The 21004-nt window shown below is 29.4% G+C and overlaps 1 protein-coding gene across 1 annotated transcript; it reads left to right on the forward strand.

Moving 5' to 3' along the window:
• Positions 1-2278: 2278 nt before the first annotated feature.
• On the forward strand, positions 2279-20338 carry LOC108558095. The gene is made up of 4 exons (XM_017914902.1): positions 2279-2333; positions 4827-5364; positions 8783-9054; positions 19646-20338. The coding sequence occupies exons 1-4, from the start codon at positions 2279-2281 to the stop codon at positions 19750-19752; spliced, it is 972 nt and encodes a 323-aa protein (XP_017770391.1). The 3' UTR covers positions 19753-20338.
• Positions 20339-21004: the final 666 nt, after the last annotated feature.

Raw genomic sequence — 21004 nt, forward strand, 5'->3', positions numbered from 1 at the left:
TGGCCTCTCCGGATTCTATTTCCTTTTGCTCTGTATTATTTGGTTCATGCATTGGTACTAAAGATAAATCATTCACATAGCTTCTATTATCTACTAAATCTATTACTTACGTACAATCGAATAAATAGGAAATTCAAAGAAGACTATAATTTTGAAATAAAATGAATTGGAATGAAGTTAATTATTAAGAAATAACAAATTTGTCAGTAATATTGAGAAGTGTGAAGTGAATATTTAGTTACACTTCCCAAAGACAAATTTCGAAAAAAAAAAAGAAGCATTTTAGCTGAGTGCAGACAAGAGGCGGATATATCCGCCTTATACTTTACACAGTTATGCAAAATTGCATACAAGGCAACGGTAGTCGTAAAGTCTTTGACGTTAGTTATGCCACAACACAATAATATACAGTAGTTTTGCAAAAAATAGTTGAACTTGCGACCTTGAAAAATCTCCTTCCTCAAAGTGTTAATAGTTATTACTATTTAATAAAGATTGTCGTGAAATTACAGAAAATTACTTAAGAATAAGCATTTCTTTTTGACAAGGTAGTAATGCGTGAGACATGTTCCTGATTCGAAGACAAAGAAAGTAAACGCTTATTAAGAAGATTAATTTCTGCTCGAGAACTGAGTCGGCTGAGTATTATTCCTTTGTATTGGGGCTCGCGGTGAAAGTTTTTTAATGGAAAAATTTCCCACAAAGTGGCTTTTCCGTTTTTCCTTTTTCGTATTAGCCACGTCCATCATAGAGGCATTGTTTGGGGTCCTCCATCGAACAGTGCTGCCATCTCCTAGCAACAGGAAACTTTTTAATTAACGAACTTCGAAAGAAAAATATATTAATACTCTGTATTACATCGAGGATACGTGATCCGGAAAAGCTTGGAGGTGAACTAAAAATTATGCCCTTTTAATGTTATGTATGCGTATGCAAAACAAATTTATAATCCTTGCTGAGTTATGATCTTGTTTTGCATTCCGCGCTTTCCACATTCTTCCTGTCTCGCCTCTTTTTTCAACTTTATTTTTTACTTTTTTGCATGATTCAGTTACGCTGATGAAAAATGGTAAATATGAAAGAATAATGGCTAATAAACAAGAGATAATGCGTAAAAAATGACACCGTTTTCTTTCATAAAACGCGTCACGCTTTATGGGCTACAAAAATCTGTTTTACTTTCGTAACAGCTCCAAACCCATCGATCTACTATTAGTTTGCAAAATGAAAGAATGTATTGAATCGTTTATTTAAAAACGTTTTCTCTTTTTATTAATAAAGTCTGGAAAAATTCAATCTTAAATTAGGAATGAAGCAAATTGCAACACAGAAATCGGGATGACGTTGAATGCGATTTACCTTTGCAGTTTTTATCAGGCTGTTGAGCTACATGAATCATAGATAAAGCTCTAGATTTTTATTTCCTGCTCGGCCACTGCACTTTTATTACATAACAATTTATTTATTTTTCTTACCGTTATTTATTGCTCCTCGGAAACCTTGTATTTATCTTTGAAATTCGTGGACACTAAGGAGTAATTAACTGCATCCAAACTTCATAAATTAAGGAACATGTACATACTATAACTTACTTCTTGATTTATTACATAATTTCATTTCAAACTACAAATATATCAATTAAAATTAATAAACAACAATTATCTGAATTTTGTATCAACTTTCTCTACGACAAAATTGATTTATTTCAAATATGTATTCATCAATATTTCGCATAGTGCGGATTCAATCAGTCCGGATTTTCTATAGACGGGTTTCAAAACAAACTAAATTTTAATTGATAAAATAAAAATATTTTCTAAAAAAATTTACACAATATTTTATTTATACGTAAATGATATTATTTTTTTCACTATACAGTCTTTCTGTGGGATTTATACGGTTTAATGATTATGATTAGTCTGGTTTAAAACAATCCGGGATATTGGCAGATTATCCGGACTATGTGAGGTATTGCTATATTAATACTTGTTGTATTAATAAATTGACTCAATTGTACCATTTTTTTTATCAGAAAATACAAAACTAAATTTTAATTGACAAAATAAAAATAAATTCTTAAAAATTTGTACACAAAATTATTATTTTTTATAGATAAATGATTGTTTTCCCCTTATATAGTAAAATTTCTTTTTATGAGATTTATACGGTTTAAAATACTTCGATTAGTCCAGTTTAAAACAATCAAGGATATTGGCAGATTACCCGGGCTATGCGAGATATTGTTATATTAAGACTTGTTGCATTAATAAATTGACTCATGACTAATGAATGGATTCCTACATTGGAAAGGAATAGATGTCTTCCTTATCCAAGTAAGAACAGTAAGATAACTGCAATGTTTTATGACATATGCAAGAGAACAAACTGATCAAATTGTCCAAACTGTTTTGAGTAATACAATCAATTTTAAATGATGTTTTAAATTCATTAAATGATATGTGTATATTTTATAAATTTGTTCTATTTTTAAAATATTTAATAAACGGGTCATTTTGACCCAATGTAGTATTTGAGTTTATTTATTTATCCGTAGTAGCGGGGTAAAAATGTCTTCAATTTATTGATCATTTTGTTGCTAAAAGATATAAAATTAGTAAGATTAGTACTAATTTTATATCTTTTAGGATTGTTTTGATAAGTATATACAAATAAATGTTTATACAAATTTTAGCATAATTACTAATGCCGAATTAGAATTAAATTTGTTAAGAAACATACATTTACATTTCAGTACAAATAATTATATATTTGATAACAAACAATATCATGAGAAGTTTGCTTTTATGCAGTAATTAGATTTTCAATTGTGGTTTCCTTGGAAATTACATTTACTTCCTCGATGCTTCAGGCTCCGAACACCATGCATAACTTTCGGCAATTGTGAAAGACTTCCTGTGAGTTCTCAACGAGATTCTACATTGATTTATTCTCTTTATGATTTCATAAACTTTGTAATACTTGACTTTTACTCATTTGCATTTATACAATGTTATAATTAAATCAATTTACAATATATTTTCTTTATAAATATTGTAATTTTTGAACTTTGAATTTTCATATTAAATATATTTGTAAAACAAACATTTTTTTTTACTAATTTTTACTAAAAATATGTATTTCTTATTTTCTACATAATTGATCTATAAATTTAATTTCATGATAATTGAATTATTTCATAAATTGCAAACATTTTTTTTATACGGGAAATAAATTTTATTGAAATTTCCAAAAAAAAATTATTTGCTTAAATGTATACGATTTTTGTGAATTTTATTCATTTATCATTTAATTTGAATATAAATGATAGAAAATTACTTTGGTTTATTGAAGAATTTAAAAAAATATATTTTATTATCATAAAAATGATTTGTCAAATAGTAGCAAAAAATTTCATTTTTGTATGAATCAAAATAAATAGAATACAATTTTAAATATTTTAGTATTTCAGTTTCAAAAAGTTAAATATTTTGAATATATAAAAGAAAATTAATTATATTTACAAAAAAAATATGTGAAGTGCAAATATAAAGACCTCGAAATTCAGATTCCAAAGCGGTTCCTGTTGTGGTTGGAGCTTTCGGAACCTGAAGATCGGTTTCGAGAAATACCTGGATGAACTACCATGTAGAGTTAGCGTTGAGCAGGTGCAAAAGATCGCACTGCTCGTAACGGCCCACATACATCGGTCAATGAACGCCCTAGGGCCCAGATAGGACCCCGGCAAAGAAAGCTACTGGCACGAAAGTGCAAAGCCAAGATGAAAAACATAATAATAATTTTTATTGAAACAGAAATAAAACTCAATACAGTAATATAAATATCATAAATCAAAAAAAAAGTCAACTATTTCAAAGGGCTATTGACCGTAGGTTATTTGAAAATACTTATACAAAGTTAATTAATGTAAAAAAAAATTTATCTTTTCAAAAATGATTTTTTTATAAATTTTAAATCTGAAATAAATGGAGATTATTAATTACAAAATTGTGAGAAATAATGCTTCAATCTAAATGTTAAATTAATTAAAATAAATAATTTTACAAAGAGACTAAATTTGATGTAAAGATTTACTTGAATACATGAATAAATGTTCTGTATATAAAAATAAAATAAAAAGAGAATGCTTGGACTGAATATTTTTGATGAAGTGTTGAGCTGCGCGATAAATTGATATCATCATTTGTTTTATAGTATTGATGGATTGTTTGCAATGACGCTTCGGTTATTTATGTTACTTAGCAGGGAGATTTATACATTTTTTATAAAGCGAAAAAGGGGACAGCCCGGCACACACAAACGGGAATTTATAGGTAGTAAAGGGAGGAAAAGAAATTACTGAGATTAAGAGAGATTTACGATTATTTTTTACTCACTTGATGCGGGGGGAGGTTGCTTTTCGGAGACGGATGGAAAGAGAAGAGGAAAATCGACCCGCTTATATGACATTGTTTGCCATGTCTGGCGCCACCGCATCCATACTATATCTATGTCTATATAATACATACTTTCGAGACGATCCCGTTTCACCCATTGTTCAGGATGACGCTCCTAAAAGTTTTGCTTCCACATTTTGAATTCGCTCTTTTTCCCCTTTACAAAAGTAATAATAATAATAAAAAGAGGGAAAAATATGCAAAAAAAATGAGTGGAGGATATAACACGTCATCATCATCATCATTGTCTTATGAATATTTTATTTCTGGTTCGGAGGGAATCCCATGAATTATTCCTCGCAGCATTTAAATACCATATTTCGTTTCGTCCCTTATATAAATTTATACTGTATATTGTCTCTTTTGTTGCAGTTTGCGTGGCTCTGAAAGATGTGAAATTGATGGTCCCGGCTGCGGTGAGGAGGGGCGAAAGGGTGGTGCTGAGATGCCACTACGATATCGAAGGGGATCAATTGTACGCGGTTAAATGGTACAAAAACGATCGAGAATTTTATAGGTACACCCCGAGAGAGAGTCCACCCATCAAGCAGTTTCCCATCAATGGTCTGAGGGTCATCGAGGAGGAATCCAATGCTACTCACGTAGTCCTAGATTCTGTCTCGATGGAAAATACAGGGAAATACAGTTGCGAGATATCCGCAGACGCTCCTTCGTTCTTCACGGAAATGCTCAATGCTCATATGGAGGTGGTGGAGCAGCCGAAGAAGGATCCGCAGATCACCGGGTTGAAGCACAGATATCGTCTGGATGAGATTTTGAAGGCGGAATGCGTGTGCAAGGAGTCCAGGCCCGCTGCAAACCTCACTTGGCTCGTGAACGGAAGGCCCACAGAGGCTACCCGCATCCGCAGACACCACACTAAACCCTCCGGAAACGGGGCTTTACTCAAGTAAGCAATTACAACACTGCTCCAATACGATACGTTCAACAATGCAATTCGTGTCCAATTCCATTTCAACTGACCTTTTTACATAGAGAAATCATATTACATTGGGAATTACAACTATCTCTCGTTTTACACGCTAAACGTTACACTGTATATATATTATATTTTACATAGATAAAATATGGTATAAATCTTGTTGTACTTTATACAATTCTCTTATAAATATTACAAGTTTTAACTTTTTTTTAATACAAATTCAATCACTATTAAATAAAACAAATTGATAAAAACTAATTATTCTAATGAATAATTTTGTGGTAAATTTTAAAACAAATGTAAAATATTCAAGAGAATTACTCCTACAAAAAGTGAATTGTAAAACTATGTAAAACAAAATCGTGTAAATTGAGTACCGTGTAAAATGAGGGATAGGTAAATCTAACATTTTTTTTTTATACAAATTCAATCACGAATAAAATTCATAAATAAAGCAAATTGGCAAAAAAAATCATAACAATTATTCACACAAAAAGTTAATTAAAAATAAATCTGATACAAATTCAATAAAAATTACATATAAACATTAATTACTTTTTATTAAATACAAATATTAAAACAATTTAAATAAATTTATTTTCATTAGTATGGAATAATTATATAGCAAATTATAATTATTATAAAATAAAATGATAAAGAAATAAATTTGTGTTATAACAATTTTTTTTTTTGCAATATTTGTTTATTCAAACTGTTACAATTATATTACTTAATGCCCTGGTTTAATATAAGATTTAATAGAATATTTAAAAATTTGATAATAATCAGAATTAACATCTAAAACCACTTATCCTCAACCATGTTATGATTTCAAAAAATGGAGCCTGAAAATAAATCCATCCAAGATCAAACTCCTTGTTCCCTACCATCGCATATCTCCTTCGTCTCCTCATGTTACGTTAGATAATCATACAATTTTCCCACCACCACATGTTAAATATCTTGGAATCCTTCTTGATCCTAAACTCAACCTCATTTCCCATTCCAAACAACTCAAATCCAAAATTAAATCCAGATTCCGTCATTTCCGTTTCTTAACCTTTCGTTGTTTCCGAATTATCAATTTACAAATCCATATGCCATCCTATCCTTCACTACCCTTTCCCAATGCCAAAATCCCGTCCCAAAAAACCTTTGAGTATCCGAACGTTCCGCCCTTCGTATCTTCACCAAAATACGACATCCGAATAATCCTCTACACAATCCTCCTAATAATCTCCTTTACTCCAAAACCAAAATAGTCCCTCTCCTTGACCGATACCTTTCCCTCTCCTTGAAATTTAAATCCAAACAGTTCAACATCGCCTCCCTCTCTAAATTCTGTGCCACTCGAAACCCAAATATCATTCCCAAATTTCAATTTCCCATATTATCTCTTATTGTATTGGTAATGTCCCTTGATTAAAACTCTTCTACTTCATACTCTGCTGCATTTTTTTTGTTCATATCATTAAATTATGTTTACTCGGTCGATAGACTTTTATTTTTTTTTATAACAGAATTAAAAACTTAAAATATATTAAAAATTACCATTATTTTTTTTGTCCGATTTATATTTTTCAATCCGCACAATTGATTCATAATTTATATTTATATTATGAATTAATTATTTGCTTTTTCTCAATATAGGTAAAAAAATAATTTTGAATTTATAACATTATTTTTTGTATTTTTTTTTCTAAAATTTAATGCATTTGAGAGAAAAAAGGATATATCGTATATTCTCTTCTGGTTTAGATGGTTTTGAAATAATCGTTAGCCTGAATACTTTCCATTAAACGATAACCGTTTATGATAGCTATATTCCCTTTATCGTTGAAAGTTCTCAAAGATAAGCATCCCAGGCTTTCGAGAAAAGACATAATAATTACACGCCTTTGAAGGAAAGGAAATATGTAATAATTATACACTTACTATAAATTGCAAGTAATTTTATATTTTTGAATAATTCTTTATTAAATTCATTAACAAATTTATATTATAAATATATTGTAATATATGAATTTACTACACACCTAACATATATTATTCTGATTTTACTTTTATGTTACTTCACATATTTTTCTAAAAAATAAATAATTTTAATGAAATTTTCCACAAATTATTATAGTACTAAAGAAGAACCGGCTATATTTTATATACTATATAAACTTTATAGTGAACATTATAATAGATTTATCATTATTATTTTGAAATCATTATAATTTTTTATATAAATTAACATGTAAATGCAAATATTTGAATCTGTGATTTTTGATGAACACAAAATTTTCTGAATGCCTTTTCTTATATTGATCCGTTACAGATTTAATCTACATCCCTTTTAAGACAGAATATTTGCATTAATTATATACGTAACATGGTTCCTGCATTAAGAAATATTTCATTCTCGCTGTTTCCGTGATCAACCAAAACGCTTTAATCCACACTCCATCAATTGCCACCAAATTTAGCTTTCCATTAATATAAATGAAATCTTACTTTTAACAAGAATTCTCTCTTTACTCCCTTAGTTTAATTATTAAGGTTTTAAAGAAAATTTACCTTTCTGAAAATTTTATAAATTTATTTTCAATTCCATACATTTCTAACATAAAAATTGATATTTTTACAAAATGAATAAAAAACAATCAGCCGTGATTCTTGCAAATGTAAAAAATTTCAAATTTCTGTACAAATTTATAAATTTACTAATTGTAAATGTATTATTTTTTTCGAATTGGAATATAATTTCTGGACAACAATAAATTAATACTTATGATTTATTTTCTCGCATAGTGCGGATAATCAATTCCCGTACTGTTCGAAACTGGACTAGTCGAAACTTTAAAAAAAGCACATTACAAGACTTGACTGTATAAAGAGAAAACACCAAAAAAATAATTATGTGTGCTAATTTTTAAGAATTTATTTTTAGTTTGTTGAATTAAAGTTTAGTTTTTCATACCAGATTTTAGTAAATCCAGACTAATCAAATCCGGACTAAGCGAGATACTGTATAAATATTTATGTATAATTAATTGACTTAACTAATCATTCTAATAATTGAAATAATTTCAAATTGGAACTTACTTTCTGGATAATCATAATATCAAAGTTTTCTTCCAAAATTGTTCATATGAACAAAATTCTTAAAATTGAGTGACTAAAATACTTTGAATTCGATGGTTTTATTTAAAAGCGTGAGCATAGTAAATCAATTATGCGGCTTTGCCATTTCGTCCAACAAAACGAAACTTAATTTCATTCGGCCGTTTCTGCTGCGAGGGCAATCGAATTACACCAATTTGCTAAATGTCCATCCATCCTTCCACCATCTGCTTCCGCCAATGTTTTTAATGTATATTTATTTTCTCCCCCACAGTTCGCACTCCGCTCTTCGCTTGAGGATCGACGAGGAGCTCTTCGTGAAAGGTAACCTGAAGATCAAATGCGTAGCTAGCGTGTACGATATCTACTACAGAAGCTCGGAGAAGAGCGTCGAACTGGAGAGAATGCACAGACACAAGGCGACCACAACGACCACCGCTTCATCCATGGATGTACCTGCGGAGGGCGCAGCAACAACCCTTTCGACCACTCCGACCGCCCTTTGGGAATACGCGCTACCGGCAGGTCGCTACCCCCAAAGTACATGTAAGTGACTGACTGTAACACCATAACCCCGGAATTTATCCGCGGAAAACTTTAGAGGAATGTAAATCCCGGAAGATTGCTAACACAGATTGCCTCTTTGACGTAAGCAATGCACTCACTCCCTTTGATAAAATAACAAACAAGAAAAGTAAAAAGTAGAGAATCTGAAGAAGCAGAAGCGAAAAAGAAGTAATATACATTTTAGACAGACTCATTTCGTGATAAAATCTGCACCTCATTTTCCTGAAATAACAAGTCCGCTTTTTTCTTCTTGTTCATTGCTTCTTTTCCTCCACTTTACTCCTAGTTTACTTGTAAATTGCGCTTCGATGCGATGTTGCGCAACTCTAATGGCCCCATAATTAACTGATCCGAGAGTTTGCTATAATCACGGAACTGGTTACACCGTACAATTCGATTGATTTTGCGAACAGTTATCACTTACTCGACTAATCCAAGATATCGAGCGCTCGCTGTTCTCTATTTAGGACAATGCATATTCGACAGAAAGCACATTCGCTCAGTCACACAAACTTTAAACGATGTTTGCTTAACAGCTGCACACATAGACATGTAAATTACGTAACTTATCATATTAAATCCATTCTAAGCAAGAGTTTGCAAGTTACACTACTTATTCATCTTTAATGATTACAATAAAATTTTAATATGAGAAAACTGCAAATTTCTTCTTTGAATTTAATTTCATTAGTTTCACTATTAATTTCAAATATAATATAATTTAAAAATAATTTCACGAATTTCAGTTTTATTTTCATTATAATTTAGAAATTAAATTACATCTACATTTCTTTCTCTAAGTACAAAAATATTCATTTACTGAAATAGATACTGATATTATCTATATTACATGAAAACCTCGCTTTGAGCGTTTCTTAAGGCTTTTTCTTAATTCCAATAAAATTTTGGTTATATTAATTCGTAATTTCTCGTTAGAAACATGACCATCGTATTGCACAACATGAAACTGTGGTGTGGAATGTGACAGATGATGATTGGTGATCAGCTAATGTTACTAATTGTAGTCACCAGAGACCGAATCCTGTCTGTCAATTCGTGTGGTAATTCCTCACATCTGCCCCATGGATTGAGTAATCAAAATAGTATACTGCAACATATATAAGCTGATGATTACAGATCTTATAATAAAATAGTTAAAAATAAAGGTAAGACTTATAAATATTGAATTAACAAATGGAATTATTTTAAAAAGGACTGTTTGAAACCGTAAAATTTAGTTTTTTTTTTTAATTTTTAAACCGGACTATAATGAATCCGCACTATGCGAAGCAATTATTTATTTATTTTCAATTTAAAGTTTAACAAATTAATATAATTGATTAATATGTTAGAAAGGAGACAGTTTACTAAATTTTGGAATACAAACCTTGTAAATTCTATTAACTACAAGAATTTAGATTTTATCAGCTTTTAATGAAGATTCAATTAAAATTTAAAAAACAAGCAAATTAAGTGCAGATTTAATTAATTTCAAGCTGAAAAGAACATTTTTAGTGAAAATTGTTTTTTAAAATATCCTTACAAGTTTGAATGAAAATCAAATTAATAATAATTGGACCAAACGCCTTTACTCATTAACTCGTCGAGAAAGCAATCAACGTGTAACAAAAACCTAAAAAAAAAAGTATTAATTAAATTAGAAACGTCGTGCAATTTATTTTTTTTATGTATAAATAATATTTATATTTAATGTCAATAAAAAAATATGAAAATTTTATTGAAAATTGTTCATCCAACCAATTAAGGCTATTGCTTAATTGGTTGAATGAAGTGTAGTTTGGAGAGGTCATTATGAATTCATTCAATCCAATTAGTCGGTCGAAATTTATAGGATTGGAGTGATCTGCGACAGTGAAATGGGTTTCGGTCAGCGTTTGGACCCTTAATGAACTGGGCAATCCTGGTGGTCAAGAAGCACCATTTGCTGTGCAGTATATAAGGAAGTAATGACCGGCAATTCTTAATAGACGCCCTCAGCTTCGTTCCGAACACAATGGAAGCTCACATTCGCAATGTCAAGTGCAGCACTTGCGCCGCACATGGTGCAAGTAAAATTCGCTTATGGCATCAAATTGAAATTTAATTGGTTTACATAATTACACCGATTTGAGAATTCAATGATATTTAACTATTTATTATATAGTAACAATAAATTATAAGTTTATATCTATTGTTCAAGTCTAAATTATATACAGGTATCCTCCGACTTACGAAATAGTTCCGTTCCAAAGGGTTGTTCGTAAGTCGAATTTGTTCGTAAGTAAGGGGAACTTTAAAAATTTCAAAATACTCTCATGTTACCAAACTTTATCATGGTTTTTACTTTTATATATGTTAAATTCTGCATTACTGACTGCATACATTTGAAAATAAATTAAAATAAACAAAATACTTACAAATAGTTTTCAATGTAGACATGACAATTATTTAATAAAAAACGACAAAAGAAACAAGTTAGAGCTTTTAAAATTTTGTTCGTAAGTCCGGGAGTTCGTAAGTCCGAATAATTTTATATGTATTTTAGATATAAAATATAAATCAATTTCGTTTAATGACATTAACTTGTAAATTTTTAAAAATCTATTTAATTTTTTTTTTATTTACTTAATAGAATTACATGATTACAAATATTTATTAAAAAATCAATAATAATTAAAACTTATAATATACTTGTATAATAACTTTGCAAACATAATTTTAAGACTAAATATAACAATACCTCGCATAGTCCAGATACACTATTGTCCGGTTTGAAACGTTCAAAACAAAATAAATTTTAATCGATTAAATTAAAAATAAATTGTCGTTTTTATCTTTTATACAGTCAAGTCTTTATTTGTATGTAATAAGTTTCTTGATTAGTCCGGTTTTAAAACCGGACTATATGAGGAATTGCTATATTTGTTCAAATATTGCTTATAGTAATCAACAACACGAACATATTAATACATGCATTTTAAAAAATTTCTAAATTGAAATATTTTTCCAGCCTATAAGCAAACGCCTGCTCTTTTTACCTGAGATAAAACTGGATGCCACGCAAAACTTCTTATATATATTTTTTTAGTTTCTTTGTTGTTGTTGTAGCTATAAACTATTTCATAAGCTACTTATGGTTTATACCGTCGCAGAGGAGGAAAATTTTCTGTCTGGATGGTTTTTTCTTTTATGCATTATGCATACGAAATATTACTTTACGCTACGAAGTGTCAAGTTATTGGAATATAAATTACACGTTCACATAGCAGAAATAAAAGTACCGCACTGCAACAACTTTTTTTTACTCAAGTTTATTTTTCAAATTAATTTATACGAGCAACTATTATTATTATAAAGTAGAATTTTTTACATAAATTAATTTCATAATAATATATTTTAATTACAAGTACAAGTTCAAATTTTTAAGCTGTTCTAAACTTTTTATTATATTTTATACAAGTATCAATTTTCTGATAATTATAACTCATTTTTAAATCAGGATATAAAATTCTTTAATCGTAATTATCCTTAACGAAAGACCGACTATTGAAATTCCGACGCTCAAAATTCCGTCTGTATCTAAATCCCGACTATATCAAAATCTCGACAACCATAATCCCGACTGTATCAAAATCTTGACAACCATAATCCTGACTATATCGAAAATGTTTACAATAACATTTTTAAATTATTTCGAAGCGTAGTCACCTTGTGGTACACTTTTATTGTTAATAACAATAAATTATTATTAATGAATTTGATTTTGTTGAATTATTCATAATAAACCTTAACATTATGAAATAATGTGAAATATAATTAGATTATTAATTATTAATAACAATTTAAAAGTCGATATAGTCGGGATTTTGATACAGTCGGGATTATGGTTGTCGTGATTTTGATATAGTCGAGATTATGGCTGTCGGGATTTCGATACAGTCGGGATTTCAATGCAGTCGGCATTTCAAACGTCGTGATTTCGAACGTCGGGGATTTGATTGACGGTATTTCGTTTGTCGGGCTTGCGATTGCCATCGTTTTTAAATACATACGTTATTGCATTTTAAATGAATAGTGTTTTCGACATATTCAATCGTTTGCTTCATTAATTAAGTGGTAAAAACACGAGATTCGATTTTCAACTTTCTCTTGCTATTTTTAATTGGTTTTCTTTACTAAATTTATTAAAAATATCGTTAACATTTTACATCAGAAACTATTTTCATCTCTCAATTCATAAGTTAATGTTGTAACTTATGCTTTATATTGAACAATGTATAACTACAAAAATAAACAAAATTGAGTGTAATTATTGATTTGGATTGAAGATTTTATTTTGGCTTTTTGTGCATTTAACTTTTCTTTCAGAGAAGGTCGTAAAATACTAGAACTCAGGATTCACGAAAACAAAGGAAAGAAAAGGGGAGTAGGAAAAGTTGAAGAACATAAATTTCGCTGCGAACAGACATAATGTATAAATTTACGATGTTATGTAGATGGATATTTCCTTAATATTTCTAATGCATACCAAAAGGAAACAGAAATCCGGCCCAAACGACTTTCTAATTGATTAAATTAGATACGTGGCGAAAACTTCGAACCTATGCATTTATGTATCTCAACATGTAATCACAAAATGATGAAAAGTTAATGCTCCAATAACGCGATTATTTGTTAAAGCGTTATAAAAAAAATTGTAAGATCAATAGTATGAGCGTTTCTAAACTTGTGGGTCACGAAATGACAGCTGTCACCTTGGCTGTCAAAGCGAGGAATTGGTGTAATACACTTAACAATTGGATCACTAAATGACAGCTGTCACCTTGTGTCAAACTGGTGAAATACATTTAGTAATTGGATCGCTAAATGACAGCTGTCAATTAGCAATTGGTTCACTATATATATACAAACAAATATGTTTTGACACGCGGCAAAAAGGTTGAGAAACGTTGTTATATATAATTATATAATTTGGATACATAATTGATCGAAAATATTATTTCATTTGTGAATTTATTAGAAATTTTATTTTAATATATATTGATTAAAACAGCTTTGTTAACGTTGAAACGTCAATAACAGAGAACGATTTACATTGAAATCGAGCACTCTCCTCCAGAATCCAAACTATTTCCTACAAAAGAGAAGTATTGTATGCGATTCCAATTATATTTATTTTTATTAAATAAAACTTTACATCGTTACGGATCAATGAAAAGCAACTTATGTGTAACATCGTCGTTTTATTGCTTTATTAGGAATCCCTGATTAATCTGTTTAGCGTCAAACGAACAAAAAAAACTGTCAAAGCGAGGAACTGATAAAATATAGTTAGTAATTGGATTGCTAAATGACAGCTGTCACTTTGTGTCAAACCGAGAAACTGGTGAAATACACTTAGCAATTAGACCGCTGAATGACAGCTGTCACTTTGTATCAAAGCGAGAAACTAGTGAAATATACTTAGCAATTGGACCGATAAATGACAGCTGTCGCTTTGTGTCAGAGCGAGGATCTGGTGAAATACACTTAATAATTAGATTTTTAAATGACAGCTGTCAGTAACATATACTTAGCAATTGGATCGCTAAATGATAGCTGTCACCTTGTGTCAAAGCGAATAACTTGTGAAATATACTTAGCAGTTGGTTCGCTGTACAAATACAAACAAATATGTTGGGTCACGTGGAAAAAAGGTTGAGAAACGTTGTTATATATAATTAATTTGAAATTTTATTTTTATATACTCAAATTAAAGCCTATAAATTATACTTTAATAAAAGCATAGATATTGAAGCCTACTATCAAAGCGAGGAACTGGTAAAATATACTTAGCAATTGGATTGCTAAATGACAGCTGTCACCTTGTGTCAAAGCGAATAACTGGTGAAATACACTTAGTAATTGGATCGCTAAATGACAGCTGTCGCTTTGTGTCAAAGCGAGGATCTGGTGATATACACTTAGTAATTAGATTTCTAAATGACAGCTGTCAGTAACATATACTTAGCAATTGGTTCGCTGTACAAATACAAACAAATATGTAGAGTCACGTGGAAAAAAAGTTGAGAAACGTTGTTATTTATAATTAATTTGAAGTTTTATTTTTATATAAATTGATTAAATAAGCTTTGTTAACGTTGAAACGTCAATAACAGAGAACGATTTACATTGAAATCGAGCACTCTCCTCCAGAATCCAAACTATTTCCTATAAAAAAAGTATTGCATACGATTCCAATTATATTTATTTTTATTAAATAAAGCTTTGCATCGTTACGGATCAATGCAAAGCAACTTATATAAAACATCGTCGTTTTATTATTTTTTATTTAAATCCCCCCATCCACGCAAATTGCTTTATTAGGAATCCCCGATTAATCTGTTTGTCCATGTAAATGGGTTCAGCATCAAGCGACAAAAAAACAGAAGCAATTGGCGGAAGGATCGAGCAGATTACACCCTTTTAAACATGACCAATTTTTCTCTCCGCAGTGGACAGAGTTTTTTTTACACGCTCACTGCTCATGCAGATTTAGCTTGCGTTTAACTTGCCGATTTTTCAGTTTTTCCGGCACATCCATCTTCAACTATTTTCGTTGTAGAAACTATTTGTTTCTACTCGCATAAGATTACAGTCATTATTTTACGTTCTAATTGAAGGACTGAAAGTTTGAGGACTTTGGTCTTGATCCAGTTGTTTGGAGACAACGTATCTACTTTAATTAAACTTCATCTAATTCCGAATACAGGTGGTCCTCGACTTACAACGCAATCAGAAACTTTAGTCATAAGTCGAATTTTATGCATAATTATTACTTACTTTTACGTGCTTTGAATCTGAATTATATAATAGTAATTAATATACTTTTTTTTGCAAATAGTTCATCTAAGAAGTTACATTATTGTAGTTAATAAATTACATGGTTTGATCTTTATATAACTCAGAAATGATTGGAATTAAATATATAATTTTACTCATTTTTTGTTATATAAAAAGCATCGGTTATTACAAAAATTGAATGAAATAATTGAATTATTTCGAATTTCTCTATGCTCATTACTTATATAAGACAATGAAATGAAATTATTGGAGTGGATTTGATCTTACTGACTTTTGTTATGCACAAAATATTGGTTTACAAAAATTAATCAAAAAATATAATTATAACCCGTATTTTATGCATAATAATCTCCAACATTGTTAATAATTGAATATTTTACGTGCTTTAAATATTAAAGAATTATAAAACATTTTTTCAACATAATTTTTGTATGCTCATTAGTCATTGTTAAACCGAGAATAAAATTATTGGAGTGAACAAATTGTAAGTTTAATCTTACCCATTTTTTTGTATGTTTAATAATTGCACAAAGCATCGGTTTACACGAAACAACGAATTTCGTTTAAAATTATTTTTTAAGTTAAGTTTATATAACGGTACGCGATTTTCTCTCTCCTTTAACTTCGTTTCGCTTGTGTCATTGTTCAGTGTTTTAATTATGCCGGTAACTTGATTAAAGAACTTTTCATGGAACGTTTCAGCTTAATTCTGTTTCGAAATCATAATAGCCTCTTGGATTATATTTTCTGTGCGCCCTGGATGCATAAATAAAAACGAGAACTCACAATTAGAACTATACTTCTAATTATTAACGCACATTAATATTTCTTTAAATTAAAACAAAAATCTTAAATTTATGTACACAAATATTTGGGTAAATTGGCTCGAATTTGTCATGATTTACAATTACAAATATAGTCCTAATTATCAATTTTTTATGACTATCATTAATTTTCTTTATATTCAAAATCTCTATATTTATTTACAAACTTTTCTTTGTATATTATTTCTTACTGCAGTAGCTCTTGATTTATATTCTTAGTACACTGAATTTAAACTTGTACGTACGTCTGTCTTTAAATAGAGTATACATACTTATAATTAGCACGCGTCGTCGAGCATTGCAATAAAACGTAAAGACACTTATTTTTTTTAGCATTTTTATTCTTTCAATTTGAGCAGCTTATTAAAACAGCCACAGCTGCAAATCTGAGAGTATAATTACATTATAACCTGAATATTTAGCTTTAATAATCATCTTATTCGACAACCAAATTAATACGATGATTTGTGAAGAATTGTGAAGAATTAAACAGATTTTACAGATAAACGGAAATACATACAATTCTAACAGTATAGTCAAATTGATGCCTACACATTTTACTTTAATTAAAGTGTAAACACTTATAGTTGGCAATTGTTGTTATTGTATAATATGATTAAATGGTTTTGAGAACATTGCATTATTATTTTTTAACTCTGACAACTTATTAAATTTAAACGCTAATAGCTACAAATCTGAAAGTACACTCAAATTAAACCCAGTATATTTACTTAACACATAAATATCATGCGTGGTTGTCCTGAATACACTATATTTCTCCAGTATAAAAAAGAATAGAATCAACTTTGACAGCTTATTACAAGCAAACGGTAATAGATGTAATTCAGGCAGTATACTCAAATTAAAGCCAATAAATTTTACTTTAATAAAAGTATTGATATTTAAAGCTTTTATGTATGGTTATTGAGTAATATGATAGAAAAAATTGAAAAATATTAAATTATTTTTTAAACTTTGATGACTTATTAATAGAAAACGATAATACTTACAAATCTGATAGTATATTCAAATTAAAGCCTGGATATTTAGCTTTAATTATCATATTACCTTGTGTGGTTGTCGAGTAATACGATGAATTGTGAAGACAGTTAATTTCTCAAGAATTAAAAAAAAGAATCAAATTTGACAGCTTATTGCAGACAAACGGTAACAGATATAATTCAGGCAGTATACTCATATTAAAGCTTATAAATTTTACTTTAATAAAAGTATAGATATTGAAAGCTTTTATATGTGGTTATTGAGTAATATGATACAAACAATTAAAAAATATTAAATTATTTTAAACTTTGACGATTTATTAATCGAAAACGGTAATAGTTACAAATCTGACAGTATATTCAAATTAAAGCCTGGATATTTAGCTTTAATTAACATATTACCTTGTGTAGTTGTTGAGTAATACGATTAATCGTGAAGACAGTCTAGAATTAAAAAAAAAGAATCAAATTTCAGAGGTTATTACAGACAAACGGTAACAGATATAATTCAGGCAGTATATTCAAATTAAAGCATATAAATTTTAATTTAATAAAAGTATAGATATTTAAAGCTTTTATAAGTGGTTATGGAGTAATATGATACAAAAAAATTAAAAATATTAAATTATTTTTTAAACTTTAACAACTTATTAATCGAAAACGGTAATAATACAATAAAATTAAAGTCTGTTAAATAACAACAATTTCCAACAATAAGTGTTTACACTTTAATTAAAGTAAAATTGTATGTATTTCCATTTACCTGTAAAATCTGTTTAATTCTTCACAAATCATCGTATTAATTTAGTTGTCGAGTAACCAAATTAATAAGACATTAAAGTTAATATTCAGGCTTTAATGTAATTATATTCTCAGATTTGTAGCTGTGGCTGTTTTAATAAGCTATCCAAATTGAAAGGAGAAAATGCTAAAAAAAATCAGTTTCTTTACGTATTATTGCATTGCTCGACGACCCGTGCTAATTATAAGTATGTATACTCTATTTAAAGACACACGTACAAGTTTAAATTGAGTGTACTAAGAATATAAATCAAGAGCTACTGCAGCGAGCAAACAAAAATGTACAAAGAAAAGTTTGTAAATATGTGTTGTTGTTATACATGGTTATTGAGTAATATGATAAAAAATTGAAGAATATTAAATTATTACAAAATTGGTAATAGACACAAATCTGAGAGTACAATAAAATTAAAGCCTGTATATTTGGATTTAATTTGAGTATTCACATTGATAATTGGTATGCGTCAAGTGTATTTTATGTAATGAAAACAGCAAATAGTCAAAAAAATCATTTTTTTGAAATATTTTGAATGTTTCATTATACCATCATTGTGGAACTTCAAAATGTTTGATGTGATGCATACACTTATTTCGATGGAAAATAATAATAATAATAATCTCCATTACGCAGAATAATGCATACCTCATGAATACCACATTTTCCACGCCCGTTGTCCAACAATGATTGCAATTTTGACGTCGCACAGTGTGCGGGCTAATTTAGTGTACAAATATAGCATATTTGAATTCGTACAACGAATAGAACTTCCGGACGGTGAATTCTAAACGAATCAATATATTATTATTTGAGCAAGCATCGACGAAACGCATTTGCACAATTGCAACGAATATCATCAACCATATATATGTACCATCAATGTTCTGTCCCTCTTCGCAATATTTAACCACCTAATTGGGTGCACGAATAAACGCAACTCAACAATTTAAATCCCAACCCAATTAACGCATCCAAACGCAAATAATGCTCTCAACATAAAAAAAAAAACATTATTGTATAACAAAAAAATCGATTGAAATCAACTTTTTACATGCACGTTTTGAATAATTCTCTGTTTGTTTGTTAAAATTTAATTGTTGCAGGGATTTTTGCTGGCATGGATTCGTCGGCTGGGAAATTGGCTGCATCGTTGAGCATTTTATTGGCTGCAGCTTCGATGTCGATTGGAATGCGCTTCAACTTCCGGTAAACTCGCTTCGCGTTTCCATAATTCCGTTTGCAGAATAATCATTGTCCAGGTAACATTTATAATTTGTTGCAAGAGGGAATTTCCAAATAAAAAAAAAGCAGTAATTCCGAAACGTTTCTTGTGATATTATTCTATTAGGTAGAAGATGCATTCTATCCTCATGGTTGCTGCACATCCATGGTTTTAATATTTATTTTTATTATCTCTCTCTCTAGTTTTTTTTTTTCATTCATAAAAATTTCACCCGCATAAATATGTATGTGTGTCTATTAATCGTGGCTAAAACATCAAACGCATTCGACAATTTCACGGTTTTACTGGTAGAGAGACAAATTCAATGGAAAGACTGTAGCTATGTCAATTTCAATATAATCTGCGGAAATTTGCGGTGGTAGATTTAAAACTGGATACCAGATGAATTTAGGGATTTTTCGGGGATGAATTGTATAGTTGTGAATATTTTAATTACTTGTTATTTAAAAATTAAAAAAAAAAAATGATGAAGGAAATGAAGTGATGAAATGATATATGTATAAAAAAAGAAGTATATTGAGAATGTGTATATTGTAAGTTGTCAAATACCAAATAAAAACAAAAACAATTAATTCAAATTTATTTCCAACTCCTTGATTATAATAATACAATTGTTAAATTTTACTTATTGCACTTACATTTATAATTAATGAATTAATTAATAACACACTTGTATATTTTTGCCCTGAAAACATGAAGCAAAGACTTTTGTAATTAATGTACTTATAAATAAATACGTTCAAATGGTTGATGTTAAATTATTTCTCCCTTGCAAAATTCTAGTAAATAATTAATCTGATGTCAACATACGAGAAGAACAAATAAAGCATTGACGTGTATTGTTTGGATGCTTGAGTGTATTTTTTTATTGTTGTTGTAGTTGTTTCGTCTTCAAAAGTTTTGGTATTGTTCTTGCCAGGAACGCCCGTGGCGCTGAAGATTTATGAAATACGGGCGCCTGCAGCAAATTAAATATTCAAGTGTGCATTTATAGCCGGGGAAATAATCTCTGAAAGACCTTGAGACCTTTCGCATTTCTCCACCTTTTTTCTTCTTCCTTCCCCTTTTATCCTTATTTTCCCTTTATTGCCGTGTTTCGTATTATTAGAAGAAATAACTTGTGTGCGGCGAATAAAATTTGATTAAATTGCTCACAATTTTCACGCGACTTTATACGTACGTCTGGGATATATGTTAGGGTAATTTATTGTAACAACAG

The sequence above is a fragment of the Nicrophorus vespilloides genome, unplaced genomic scaffold, assembly GCF_001412225.1.
Source record: "Nicrophorus vespilloides isolate i.1.1-1 unplaced genomic scaffold, Nicve_v1.0, whole genome shotgun sequence".
Classification (NCBI taxonomy): Eukaryota; Metazoa; Arthropoda; class Insecta; order Coleoptera; family Silphidae; genus Nicrophorus; species Nicrophorus vespilloides.